Raw genomic sequence first — 15290 nt, forward strand, 5'->3', positions numbered from 1 at the left:
ACAACTTAATTCTCCTGTCAGAGAACTACCATTTTTTTTTTGCACTTGTGCCAGTTCTCACAGGCTTTTTCACAGGCTTTTAAACAACAGCTTCTTGATATAAGGCAAAGTATTGTAGTTTCACATTCATTTACAGTCAGACTTTCCCATCTGTGTCTGAAAGTGACATTTTCAAACTAGCTCTTTCATGTTTTCTGAAAAGTTTCTTTTTTAAATCCAGCACTCCTGAAATTATTTCATCTGTTTCTTAGAACTATGAGAAATCAAATATATGAGTAATTTTAAAAATCATACATAAAAAGCCATTAATAATTACACTTTTATTGAAATAGTCTCACTCATACAGCATATTTAGCAAGGCAACATAAAAGCCCCCAAAGGTTCTGCCTTTTGTTTGGTTTTTTTTTTGTCAAAACTATCTCAGTCAGCAACATTAGTTAGGAAAAAAAATGTGTGGGGTTATTTTGCTTTCTGTTCCCTAGGCTTGCATTCAAATAAAAAGGTAAAATCATCTAGGATTGTCATACAGAAAAGCTTTCTAAGTTGATATATCAGAAACAATACCTTCAGAACAGAAAGTAGCTCTAGAAGGAAATATGTTACACCTGTTTTCTACAGAATTGTTTCTGAAAACGTGTATCAGTGTCTCAGAATATTACCTGAATAGTATGAATCATTTTAAGTAATATTTTACAACTATCAAAATAAATATGAATTATCCTCTGGCCACTATTAGCCATAAGATGGCAAGCACCATAGAACATTCTGCCAATGACTGTCAGAATTAATTTGCAAGCCTTCTGCTTTTTCAGGTGCTGTGCTGCACCAGATCTGTTTCCTTTCTTTCTGTAGCGACCATGTTAGAAGATCTATCGATACGTTACTGTTCTGACACCAAAGCATAATTCCAGTGTAACCTACTGAGGATTGTTTGTTTCTTACAAGTTGCCTTCTGTGTCAATACACAAAGGAGATGGGTTGTTATACCCTGCAAAGTGTAGTAACGTGCACTCAGCTCTAAAGCCTTAATTACCTGTACTGCGGTAGGAAATCAAAGTGACAAAACATACCCACCATCCACTAGGCTAGGAAAAGTGAAACAAAATGGTTTCTTCATGCACTAGTTTCTTTCCATTCATCTTTACATATCTATTCATACATTCAAAATAATCAGATGCTATTATGTTAACTTCTCACTGTTAGATGACTTTAGACCAGCACATTTATAATTACAGAGGATCTTCACAATTGTGTAAGGAATAGCCAAAGAAAAGAAGTCTTGCAAGCAGATTTTAAGCCATAAAACCCCACTGAATCCCACAGTAAATATATGTAAATACACAGATAAGCTGAGGCTCTCAGCAAAGGTAAAACCGAGTACCAATAATTATTCAAGAGCTCAGAATTCAGTATTAATTACTACCATTTTTTTTGTGAACAATCTTCTAGATGTTATATGATACATCTCTGTATAGAAACAAAGCACATGCAATGGCTTTTCAATGAAATTATTAATGTCAACATACCATCACATTACCATCATACATTAAGACATCAAATACCTTCATACAATTTGAATAGAAATGTTGTGTTTGCTACTTACCTAACTGGGTCTCCTGAATTGTTAGCTTACTCTCCAATGGGTGTAAAAGCTTTGGTGGTTTATCTGTTAGTGGTGCTAGAAAAGAAAGAAATTCACAAATATAGTTTTCTGATTATTACTGGATACAACAAGACTTGATTTTATACCTATTGTTTCAGTAATGCTTTAGGTTTTCTTTTATTTAAATAATATCCATGCCTTCAGTAGCTGTAAATATAGCACCAAAATTTAGAATCTTTCATGTGCTAAGGTATTGAAAGCACTTGTGTTAAACCAACATCTCTTTAAACCCTCACAAAACCCATGCACTGATATAATTTTGTTTTCATAAGTATTATCCAGCATTTAATAGTTTGTTAAAATATTTAATTACCTTTCTTTCAAATATACTCATTAACAAAGAAGTAAACTAAGTTACTGTGAAACAATTTTGAATATTTGATGAAAAATTTATTTAAAAAGATATTATTGTCACTGAAACCTTTGAAAGTAGACTACCAGAAAAGGCACAGTTTTCAAAATCCAAGGGATGGACGCAGTGAAATAAAGTTAAGATTCCTAATAAGGTGACTTTCCTTCTCCCTTTTGATCTACCCTGAAATAATATTAGTAGGCTTTTGTAAATTGTGCCCTAGGAAGAGTTTTGTAGTGGAGATAAAACTTCTGAAAGTTGTTGGAGCATGTTTTGAAGCATGCAGCTAAATAGTGCAGGTATTCTACTAGATTAATCATCTGTATGCTTAATTCATAGAAGTGACACTGATTATTACTAGTTTTGTTGGTTTTAGCAAGCATAGTCTTCACTGATCTCTGACAGATGTATGCATGTTATACAAAAAAAGAACATTCACATATTTTTGTTCTTTAAAATTGATAGTAAATGTTCATGGGAAAGCTTCAACTTTTGTAATCACCTGGAACACTTTGATATTTTGCTTTTCAACATTCATTCATACTTCAGTCTTTAACACAGATTATGGGCTGTCAGAGATCTAAAGTACATTTGACATTTTGATATAACTCTATAATATTTGTTCCCTTCAACTTGTCAAAATCACTGTTCCCTTTCTTACTGACACACACACAACCACATGTGTATGAGTTTAATCTACTAAACATACTCATCTCCTGTCAGTTGAATTGCAGGAGAGCTTTAACTGCATTCTTTTTACTATGTTTTCTCTGCATTTTCATTAAATTATCAACATCCTTTAAAATCTACTGTATTAATTTCAACTTTGCAACACTTACAGAATACATTCATTATCAACTCATAAGTTTCTGCTTTACAGAGGTTTTCCTTTACCTGACCGGAGCATAAACCCACTCAATTGATGTCTGGGTTGTTGACCTATCAGATCTATGACTGAATTGAAATAATTCTTCGGGGATGGGAAAAGAACTGGATTTGTCCACAGAGCCACTTTCAGCTCATTTGTCCAATAATAGCTTCTACTCTCTAGAGAAAAACATTCTGCACTACAGACTTTGGAGAGAGCCACAGCTGTGAAAGACTTTTCAGCAACATCTCTGGGTTGTTACTTTTCTTTACACCAATATGAATGCTTTTTAGTTCTCTTTTTAGTCTCTCTCACTCTCTTTTTTTTTGTTGGGGTTTTTTTTTTTGTGTGTGTGTGTTTGGTTTTTTTTTTTTTACCTTGAGGGCTAAGGTGGGTGGCAGGGAAAAGGATTCAAAATACATTTTTTCTTAAACTACAAAATTAGTCATTCCCATTTCTTAACTTCTCTGTAAAGTTTCACAATTTATCAGCCCATTGCCATCTTTTAAACATCATCCACTATGAATTTAAATTTAGTTTTGTAGTTTTGTCATTCTCAGCTCAATTACCATTATCAGATAATGTCTTCTGAGTCACTGTTGCTCTAAATCTGTTTTGAAACTTTTAGAGCAAACAAAGTTCTCTCAATTTAAGTAAAGATACAGTAACCGGTGGAGTTAATCTGAATGCAGCAAATAAATAGATTAGAAAACACTATTTTTCTCTGTTTAAGCAAAGATCAACATTACCTTTGTGGTCCTGTACTTCAGGTTTCTAAGAGGCTTCCTACTTTTGAAAGAATAGGCCCAGGATGTTAATATATGGAGATAAATCATCCTTCAGCAACAGTGTGAAGTTATTATGAAACTTATGTCCCATTTAATTTCCTACCACTTGTGGGAAATAGATAATTTAACAGAGAAAACATTACTGAAAATAATAAATGAGACCCATAACTGTTGTATCAGAATCATGGGAGCATGTAGGCTGGAAAGACCCTCCAATGGCCAAGCAGTCCAACCTTATGTTCAGAGGAGATCCAATAGAGCAGGTTGTCAGGACCTCATCCAGCCATGTGTTGAACATCTCTGTGGATGGAGATTTCACCACTTCAGGTGTTCCAGCCACCTGCCACCTTGTGGCCCTGCACTAGACTCCATCCAGTATGCCCATGTCTTTTTGTACACTGAGGAACCCAAAATTTGACACAGCCTTCCAGATGTGCCTTCACAGATGCTAAATAGATGCAAAGGATCACCCTCCTGGACCTGCTAGCTAAATACTTTCCAAAAGCTGTGCAGTTTGGCCTTTGCCAACTCACGCTCAACTTACTGTCTACCTGTGCTGTCAGGATTTTCCCTACTCAGTCTGTCCCTGGTTCTGCTGCATGGGATTATTCCACTACCCACTCCATGACTTTCTCCAACTTGTAAAGGTCCCCCTAAACAGTAGCCCTGCCCTTCACTTTGTCACTCATTCCTCCCATTTTGCTAAGAATGCACTCTGCCCCATCATCCAGGAGTACATAAAAACCTCTAATCAACGTTAGAACAAAGGTACACCAGGGGCTGACTGTGTTGTGTACCTATTTTAAATTGATGGTTACCAATACTTGTGGCCAGGAAGAATTAATGCTTAATAAGACAGTGCAACTCTAAGCTGTCTAAATTGGGGCAAATATCAGTATTATAGTGTTTCATTCCCTATTGATGCCTACCAACCTAACACTGTTGTATGTCTATACGACAAGTGATCACATCTCCCAGGGCCAACCCCTTCACCCATCTTGAAAAGCAAAAGCATCCCAGGGTATTCTGCATTCCAGAGTTGTAGGCTGTACTGAAATACTGTAAATGAGAGTAACACAGGCAAGGAAAATAATTTTAATAACTTGGTATATCTAAAATATCAGTTTTTCAAAGGTGATTTGAAATGTGCCTTCAGTCAATGAACACTTTTAATTTCTGATATTTCATCTATTTTTTTTAGGTTGCAAATGTATGTATGTTTTCCCGGCAATTAACCCGTGTGGACTGAAGTAGAGGTGGGAATTTCTCCAGCTGCCTTTCTCCTTTTCAAGTTTACACTCTCCACAGATACAAACATTAATGGAAAGTGCAGAATTTCTGCAATCCTTGTTTAGTTTAGAAACTGAAGTGGACGTATGCATCTCCTATAAGCTAATTAATTTCCTTTAAACCATGGGGTGTGTCATCTTAACTGGATCAACCATGCAACATGCTATCCAAAATTAATAATTATAATGAATTATTATAATTATTATTAATAATATTTTTTGGATGGATATATTGAGGCACAGTTATCTACTAAATTGAACAGCAAAACCAGAATTTAATCCTTTCTTCCTAAACTTCTACTAAATAGCAAAATCAAAAGAAAATTACAGAACTCATAACTACAGCTGGTGTCATATTAAAGAAGTTAAATATCTTTTTTTTTCTTTTTTATGAATAGATGTAGGAAGGCAATAATTTTCATGCCCTACAAAAATATCCATGATTTCAAAGCACTTCCTGTTCTTTACACTATGCAAAGAACCAGAAGTCTTTTGCATGTGTTTAAAAAAACCAGAGTCCTCTTCCCACCAGGTAGTAGTTATCAACATGGTCGTCATACAGGAGGAACAGAGTGTTCAGATTCCTATTCTTGCACAGGGGAATGCTCAAACCTCTTGGCAAGAATCTGTTCCTGGATATTATTATCTACTCAGACACAGGTGCACTTCTCACACACACATACACACACATATGCTCCCCCGCTTTTTTTTTTTTTTCTCTTTCTGTCTTTCCATATCAATATCTTTTTTTTTATTTTTTTTCCTGGTGTTGTGTCCATGTCCCGTGTCCGGTTTTGTTCCCGCCCTGCCCCCTACCCCCTCCCTTCCTTCTTTCTTTCTTTGTTTTCCACTTAGGAACCTTATCCCAGTTAATAAAAACTGGTATATTCCTCTGAAAAAACTGGGGTTTTGACAGGTCAGAGTCTTTCAAAGAAAAACTGTCGGATCATAAATCAAGTTTACAACACATCTCATGTTTAATTTCTGAACCATCACTGATGAATGGTTAGAAAACTAATATGTGTAAAAATTTTCATTAGAAACAAACTAAAGTAAAATAAAAAAAAAAATCATGTGAAATAACCGATTCTGAAGTTGTTTTAAAAATTGAGTTTAACTTCAGAAATACCATTCAGCAGCAGACATATTGATCTTGCTCAAAGAGAAAACGCCTAAATTCACATTCCATGTCTATCAGATTGGATGTACATTTAAGATATATTGAAGAATTTGTCTTGTGGTAATGAAACTGAGAGCCACCACAATCAGTCACCCAACTGGAAACTAGCCAGAACTTAATATTTTTACATCAGCCACCTATTTCCTTACTCTTTTTTCTAAGCTGCTGTTTTAGCTTTAGAAGTTTATCATCACATGATACACATATTTGTTCTACCCACAATTTTGTCTGAAAAGACCTGCCACCTGTTAGAATTTAACACAGCTAATGAATAAAAGCTTAATCCAAACTGGACATCAAAGTATCACTAAGCTAGACATCTAAAAATCGAACTGCCTCAAAACACACAAGCTTTATAAGAGAAAAATACTGATTCCAAAGATCTTTGCTTATGTCTGCTTTGCAAAGTGCTCTCAGATTCTTCTTTGTAAATTGTAATGATTGCCAATAGTTTTAGTTTCTTAAAGCCAGACAGGGCTGTTGGAGTTGTCTGCGACTCAGAAAGCCAGTTTGTTGGCTGCACGCTTCCTGCAGGGATAAAAATTCACAGGAATGGCTGCCTTACCTGGCCAGTCTGAGTTATCTGTATCTTAGAACATATTTTGACCAACTTTTTTATTCAAGTAAAACTTAGTTTCTGAGGATGAAAACCCTTCTGATCCTTCTGAGATTTGAGATAATACAATAAGATTAAACCTCTTATGTTTATGAACTTAGACCATTTTTAGAAAAAAACACTGACATGTCCCTGGAAGATATTGCAGCTATAGCACAGGATTAAATAGGGGAAATAATTCATTACTATGCTAAGGCAAATATTCCTACACTTTGAAATCAAAGGAAACCAAAGAGATGGGGTTCTTTTCTTGAAGTCCACATTGTTGCTTTGAATTCACCCTGCAGTTCAGAAAGATCTCTTATCTCTTACCTTGCTTCTAGAAACTAAGAGAATTCCTCATTACATTTTACTTTCCTGTTAATTTTCAGATCCTGCATTTCTTTTTGTCTTCTCTTAATTCTGCTGCTTGTGGCACAGGCAAATGACCTCAAGGACAAGGCACATCTGTTAGAAGAGAGGTATTAGGTCTGACTGACTATAAAGCTGAACCTTCAGGCACTACTGAGCATCGTGCCTAGGACTGCTGCCTGCTCCTTCTGCCCTTAGTCAGCCGGTGCCTGGCTACAATGTGTGTGGTGTGCTTACCCCTCTAACTGCTACATCTGAACATTTAACCGAGCTTTGTCAGGCATGATAATCTAATCTTATACTAATGGCAGCGGAGAAGATTTAGAATGAGATTAAAAAAATACCCATTTTTTTCATATTACAATGTTAAAGTGTCCACTTCATGAGAGGGCGCTGTCATTGGAAAGCCATCATTTACAGAAAGCTGCCATAGATGGCAATATTTAGGAATCACAGGTAATTATAAGAATAGGATGAAAAACTATAGCATTTATGTCGATAACTTCAGTACCTTGTAAATCACTAGTGTATGCTTTTGGGTTTGATTTCTTTTTTTTTTTCTTTTTTCTTTTTTTTTTTTTTTCAATAGTGATGTCTGTGGAAGAAATAATGCAGTAGCAGTAGTCTACAGTAGGTTGCAGTAAAATGATGTGCAGCCTGAATCTGCAGTCTTGAAACATTAATATACACAGCCACTGTCCAGATGAATATTAACATTGAGAATTCTGAGATTCCTCAGGGCAATTGTGAACAGAGCAAAACTTAAGTAATGCAATGCAAGGATGTTGGTTTTTTTCTGTATTTCTCCTAACATAGGTATAACCCTGTGTATTCAGATATATCACTAGAGAAATCATTGCCTTAAAAAAAAAATATATATATATGGCAAGGTTTTTCATAAAAAGGGAATTCTTTATACGTGCTTGAGACTTCTAAGAACCTTAAATCTCATTTCTGAGTTACACTCAAATTAGTTTTCACTCACAAGAGCATCATTTAAAATCACATATGGCATGAATTGCACAGCAGCCCTGTAAAGATATTCTGCCTTACTGTGTGAACAAGTATGGTTATGCCGTGAATCAAGCAGTTCAAGCTGGGGGCAGATACATGTAAGGATATTAAAGATACATGTGTGAAAGCATAGGCATATGAGCATAAATGAGCTGCCTAATGTGACTTAGTTATCACTATGACTGACGGAAGATCAGCTTTTATCTTCTGAAATATTCCCATAAATCTTACATTGTGAGACAAAAAATCTTCTTTTTCTTGCAGTTTATGCCTTTTTCATTGCTTTCTCCTTACCACATACTAAAAAAACCCCACAAAAACCCCCAAACAAGCAAAGAAAAAAAAAAAAAAAAACCAACCAAAAACAACCCTATGGCCTTGGGCATACAAATGAAAAAAGTTTTTGTTTCTCATACCTAATCCTTTCTTCTGATTTTTTTTCCCAGACTGAAGTTACAATCCTCAAATTTTCTACATAAGAAATTTCTCCTAAAAAAACTATGTAATGCATTAAGGGAATCATAGCACTTCCTGTGAGAAAGTGCAGAAGCAGGTAAAATGGTAACTAATAAAGAAGCCATTATTATGCAAAAGTTTCAATGACACATATTGAAAAAAGAGGCATTGCTAAAATGAAATCTTAGAAGATAGGAGGAATATTTCCAGGAAGCCTTTTAAAATGTTTTAATTTTGTGAGTCCCCTGTGATTAACAGCAAGTTGAATACTGCAGAAGAGCAAATGCAGCCAGATGCTGGGGTTTTCATTATCTGCTTGTCTCTAATTCAATCTGGTGTGACACTTGTGTTACTCCTATGACTTCACACAAGATGTATATTTTGCTATTTTTAATTTCTGTTAGTTTTCTTGAACACACTGACATTTCCCCGTGTTGTCAAATGAAAAAACACAAATAATAAAATATTGTCATCAGAGATGCTAATGCAGTATTGAAATACAAAAGAACGAAAGAGTATATGTAGTTAAAACTATTGAGTGAAATATCAGCCTAACTTCTTGACAGTATTCATCTCTTTGTGAGGCAGATTTAGAATTTGTATTTTGATCTTACAAAGAGGAAAGGAAGGAATAAAACAAGGCTTTGATCCTAAAATACTTTTTATATATAGGGACAGGATTCCTCCTCCCCCATAAAAAAATGAAGACACCCAAAAAAAAAAAAAGGCAAATAAAAATATTAAAGGATATAAAATATCCATATTTTTTTCTCTCTTGCGTAAAGTTCCTCTGTATCACACCATTGCTTCTGCACAAAACTAATCCCTGAAGTAAGATAATGAAAATGAGATTTTCTATGTAGGTCTGTGAAAAGGATGTCATGCTAAAGCCAGGTCTGTCTGCATGTTCTGTTAAATTTTTCCTTCCACTTCCATTTAAGAGACATCAGAACATCTGAAGAAAAACCTGAGAAATGGTGAACAAGATGATTGCTGCTGTTGTTGCTGTAAACAAGCATGTGATATATTATCCGTGCATTTAATTAATATAAAAGCTCTTGTTCACAAAAGAATGAAAACACGCATCTAAGAGCGCTTCCAGCAGGAGATTTTTTGATGTTTCATCTTAACAGTGAAGCTCACCAGCATTTCATTCAGCAGGAATTTTGTCTGTTTTGCCACATTTGTATTACCAGCTCATGTGTGTCCCCTAGGCCAATCCAGCCGTCTCTCTTCCTGCCAGAGTGCCAGAAGCGGATGCTTTGCATAACCACTTTGACCCTTCTGGAGAGGGCGCCTGCACCTGTCGCCTGTCACGTGTAACAGGGCAGTCATGCAACATGTCAAAGGGATCTGGCATTTTGTGCAGTCTCTAACTCTCCCTTCTGCCCTTATGCTGGTAACAACTAGCAGGCAAAATAAACTGAGGATGGAGAAGACCACTGCATTTGACATGTTTTAGTACTTACGTGCTATACTTCTGGTTTGAGTTCAGTTTATTCTCCAATTTGACCTACACAGAGCTTTCCCTAAAACATCTTTGTCTTTTCCACTGTGTGAGAACAGGATTAAGCAAATCCAGTTCACCTCAGCAAAAATGCATATGCTGCAGTTTCTGTTATTGCTTCTATTCCAAGACAGATGAAAAGGTTTGGGAAGTTGTTTCCTAGGACTTTTTAAATCTGGAAGCACGTACTAATGATTTTTGGAGGCTCTATATGGACCATGACCCATATTGCAACTACTTGTAGATGTATTTATTTGCAGTTAGAACCCATAAGAATATTTTTTTGCTCCTATATCTACATGTTAGGTTATGCCTTTGTTTAGAACAGTCTTCAATGAAGTGGTGTGTTGTATAAATCTTGTATAAGGCTTGTGAAATAGAAACATATGCAGTATTGCTAACAGCTGGGCTACCTGAATAGATTACATATTCATGAGCAAACCAGTGAGTTATGTAAATCACGAGGTTTAGGCAAACAAGTAAGAAAAGCCAACCAGACATTTCACATGTCACATCAGGCAAGCATTCTGCAACATATGCTATTAAAATTTCTCTGCATATCATCATAAATTCACTTCTTACATCATTCCCTTAATCTATACCCTTTCCTTTTTTTTCCTAGGTTGAAATATAGAAAATATAGGGGGGAAGTATTATAAGGTTATGTTCTTTGTGACTAAACCATACAAACCTTTTCTTAAGAATTACTCTATTATTTTTACCAGATGGCCCCCAGAAAATTTCATTTGTATTGTCCAATTAGTTAGGGCTACCTACATTTTCTTGTTCAGCCTCACTTTCATTCTTTCCAGCTGAATTTTAGTATTCACTAGCATTTCTTTTCCTCAGCTTTTTCACAATTATTAAAATTTTCCCCTAAAATTTATCATTAGCTTCCATTTATGGCCTGTAATTTTGTATACCCTGTCTTAAATTTAGATTTCAGACCCAAGTAACTGCAATGTATTTTTCCTCATTTAAAGCCATTTATTGTAGGACACTGATTGTAGCAGCTGAACAGTAACATGTGTGAATCTGTTCCTGCCTTGCTTTTATTAGTCTCTCTTTTTTCTGAGTTAGAGCAGACAATTCTTGGAAATACTGTAGCTCATAACCTTTGAACACAAATTCTAGATACTCTATGCTTCCCCAGCCCCACACCCCCCACCCCCCAAAACTGAATCTTTCTGCTGATAATGCTGACATTTCAGAATAAGATTTCCCATCTTCTGAGGTTGCCTTGTAAAGAGAATAGGATCCTGTCTACCCGGACCACTTAACTCTTCCAAAGAGCTGACATTTAAAGGCCTTGCAATTAAAGTTTTTATGTATTGCATAGAATTTCCCTTTCAGGATTTGTAGTCAACATTTTAATTCTGTTGCTCTATTTAAAAATAATCTCATTTAAAAGGCAACCTTCTCTCATTCGCTCTGTGCCAGTTCTGTTGTAGACCTGTACACCCTTTTCATTTGTCCTCTGAGTCATTTTAGTGATAGTCCTCTGAATCTGTCTTTGCTCTGCTAGAAATTTAGACATACTACCATTTCTTGTGGCCCAAAATTTAAGGAAGAAAAATCCATAATTTCTACTTTTGTGTACAGTGTGAGGGTATTGGGTTTTTTTTTGCTTTCTGTACTTCTCTTTCAGCCCACGTGAACTATTATGTCCCCTTAGGCAGCTGTTTTTGATCCACTCCATTCAAGCAGGCTTTTTTGGTTTTAAGTTGAGAGATTTTGGATTGTAAGAAGGCAAATGTCATTCCCAACTTCAAAAAAGGCAAGAAGGAGGATCTTGGGAACATAGGCTGGCCAGTCTCACCTTGACCCCTAGGAAGGTGATGGACCAAATAGTCCTGGAAACCATTTCCAAACACATGAAAGACAAGATGAAGAATGGGAGTAGTCTGCACGGCTTTACAAAGGGGAAATTGTGGTTAACCAGCCTGATAGCCTTCCGTGGTGAGATGATTGGCTCAGTGGACCTGACGACAGCAGTTGATGCTATTTATCTTGGCTTTAGCAAAGCTTTTGACACTGTATGGCATAATATGTTCACTGACAAACTGATGAAGTACAGACCAAGTATGTGGACAGTAAGATGGGCTGAAAACTGCATGAACCACTGGACTCAGAGGGTTGCAACCAGCTGCATAAAGTCCAGCTGGAGGCCCATACCAGCAGTGTACCCCGAGGACTAGTTCTGGGGCCAACTCTTTTTAACTTCTTCATTAGTGACCTGGATGACAGAACACAAAACTGGGAAGAGTGGTTGATAAACCAGATGGGTGTGCTGCCATTCAGAGGGACCTTGTCAGGCTAAAGAAATGGTCTAACAGGAGCCTCGTGAAGTTCAACAAGGGGAAATGCCAAGTTCTGTCCCTGGGGAGGAATAACCCCAGGCTTCAGTACAGGCTGGGAGCCAACCAGCTGAAAATCAGATTGGCAGAGAGGACCTTGGGATCATGTAGAACAAGTCTGACATGAACCAGCAGTGTGCTTTTGCAGCAAGGAAGACCAACAGCACCCTGCGCTGCATTAGGCAGAGGATGACCAGCAGGTTGAAGGAGGCAATCCTTCCCCTTTAGTCAGCTGTGATGAGACACATTTGAGTGCTGGGTTCTCCAATATGAAAGAGATGTAGATGTGCTGGGATAAGGACAGTGAAGAGTCACAACATGATGTTGAAGGGTTTGGAGCATTTCATACAAGAAGCTGAGAGTGCTCAGCCTGGAGAAGAGAAGGCTCAGGGGATCTTGTTGATGTGAAAAGACTTGATGGGAGAAGTAGACAACAGAGCCAGAGTCTTCTCAGCAGTGCTAAGGGACAGGAGAAGAGGCAATGGGCACAAAATAAAACACAGGAAATGACACTTAAAGATAAGAAAAAAATTCTTCACTAGGGCTGTAGTCACACACAGGAACAGGTTGTCCAGAGATGATGTTATAGTTGCCATCCTTGGAGATATTCAAAACCCAACTGAACATGACCCTCAGCAACCTGCTGACCTTTCTCTGTGCAGGTGATTGAACCAAAATATCTCTAGCAGGTCTCCACCTGCTTTTCCATTTTTTTTTTGCAAATATTTACTCTTACAATCAGGTTTAGAAAGTCTGGAGAATTCCCAGGATGTCCTGAGTAGTTAGTGTCTATGCAGCAGATGGGATGAGGGTGGAGCTGGGGACATACTGCGCAAATTGCACTGTACAGCTCTACAGATTATCACACAGATGTTCTGCCTGGTTCTATAGTGTGTGTACAGAGCCTCCCGCTGTAACAGCAGACATCCTGGCACCAGGGATTTCAGGTTTGCATTATCTCTATACAAATCATGTCTGAAGTCTAAGCCCAGAAGTTTTAGTTTCCATAACTTTTCTGTTTTGTAACATAGTAGGAAATCAAGGTCTATCATAGGACATTAAATCCAAAAAAGTTACACAGTCCATATAACAGGACTGAGAACAATAATGTGTGTCACTTATTGTCCATTTGATGTACCAGGCTTTAAATAAAGCTTGCTAGACAAACCCAGTATGACAGATGTCATATTAGCACATATCATATGGTTACTTGGCAGCAAACAGAGACTAGACATCACAAACATTTGGTCTGCAGAAATGTTACCAGAGCTGGTGGTTACAGAACCATAATTTAATACTTGGTGCATAAAACCCCACAAACCTACCTTAGTTGTAAAAATATATACTTTTATACTAAAATGTCTGTAAAGCAAACCCCAAACCCAGACAAGCTTGTTGAAAATAATAATTCTATTACATTTTTTTTTCAAAAAAGAACACACACACACACACACACACCCCTCTTTAATTACAAAGAAGTTTATAAAAAGCACCATTGCTGGCTCACGTTGGATGGTTTCTTTTTCAGATACTGAAATTGGGAAATGATGACACTGCTACCTCTTTAGTTGAATTTTTATAAAAATATATCTTCTCTTACTTTCCTTTGGAAACAGGAAACAGTGTTTGGACAAACTTATTTTATGAATTTATTTTATGAATTGAGGAAATTAATGCTTATTAAAGCACCAACACATCAGTTCTATTTGACCAGAAATATTTACATTTACTTGGCTAGAAATCTATGCCACTATTTCTTTGCAGAATCTCTACCATCATAAATTCACAATAAGTATCTTGATTGCTGTTACTCAGTTCTCTCCATAATCAAATATCTTAGGCTATCGGAATTGGAACCGGAAGGCTTTCCCTTAGTTTTTCCCCAAACTTGTTGTTTCTTCTGAATGTAAGAAGGAATTTGTAATGGAATGTACGGACTATTTCCATAGAAAAATAAGGTTATTTAGGAATTTTCCAGTTCTGAAGTTTTCAGTAGAAATGTCTACTCTTTTTTGAAAAAAATAGCTAAAAATATCCTCACAAGGCATTGCTTTGGGTTTCTAGGGTTAAAATAGAGGTGTTTCGTTTGGATACAGAGTAAGGTCTTCTTTAATATTACTCTTCACCTGCCTAGCTTTCTGTTTCTTGGTTCTTGTGATACAAGCACCTTATATTTCACAATACAAACTCAGATTTCAACTGAGGGACTAGCTATCTGTGTTAGATTTTCCTGACCTTTCTTGGAGTTTTACTACAAGGCACTATTCAGTGTCACACAGAGCTGTATGAACTCCATTAGAAAGAACTTACTAGGACACCATTGTGTCTGGGCTAAAATAATCTGTTTCAATGATCTGTGCTGGTGAGTGAGGGAAGAGTGCCCTGTAACAAGTCCATGCTCCTTCTCGCGTCTGAGCTAAGTGCTACTACACAATACTTCACTAAAAACATAATATTATTGGTTCAGGAGCCTTATTCCATTTTTCAAAAATTTTATAGGTACTAAGGAGCCCAAGTGTCATGCCAGTTCTCAATAACTTATGACTTGACGTGGATCCCATTTGTTTAATTCCTATGCTTTTGTAAATGCCACTTAGTACCATAATCCTTGTGTAAGTCTAGGAGCTGGAACCTAAATCCCTGGAAAGCAAGTGACTTGCCTGAAAAGCTTTCTTTGTCTGAAAACTAGATTTTCCAGCAAATTAGACTTTTTCTCAATGGATAAGAAATCTGTAATGTAGAGTCTGTGTGGACAGTATCAGCATAACTCATTTTGCACAAAAACACTGTGCTTCTGGTTTATATGGCTGACTTACTTTGCATGTTCAAAGAAGTGCATCAACTGTCAT

General features: G+C 36.7%; 1 protein-coding gene across 1 annotated transcript in view; it reads right to left on the minus strand.

The window, feature by feature from the left end:
* Positions 1-15290, minus strand: part of IL1RAPL1 (interleukin 1 receptor accessory protein like 1) — a 674194-nt gene that overhangs the window by 176315 nt on the left and 482589 nt on the right. The window contains exon 5 of the mRNA XM_040582490.1: positions 1604-1678. Coding sequence (XP_040438424.1) covers positions 1604-1678 — 75 coding nt within the window. The remainder of the gene's footprint in view (positions 1-1603; positions 1679-15290) is intronic.

This window comes from Falco naumanni, chromosome 2, assembly GCF_017639655.2.
Source record: "Falco naumanni isolate bFalNau1 chromosome 2, bFalNau1.pat, whole genome shotgun sequence".
In the NCBI taxonomy this organism is placed as follows: domain Eukaryota; kingdom Metazoa; phylum Chordata; class Aves; order Falconiformes; family Falconidae; genus Falco; species Falco naumanni.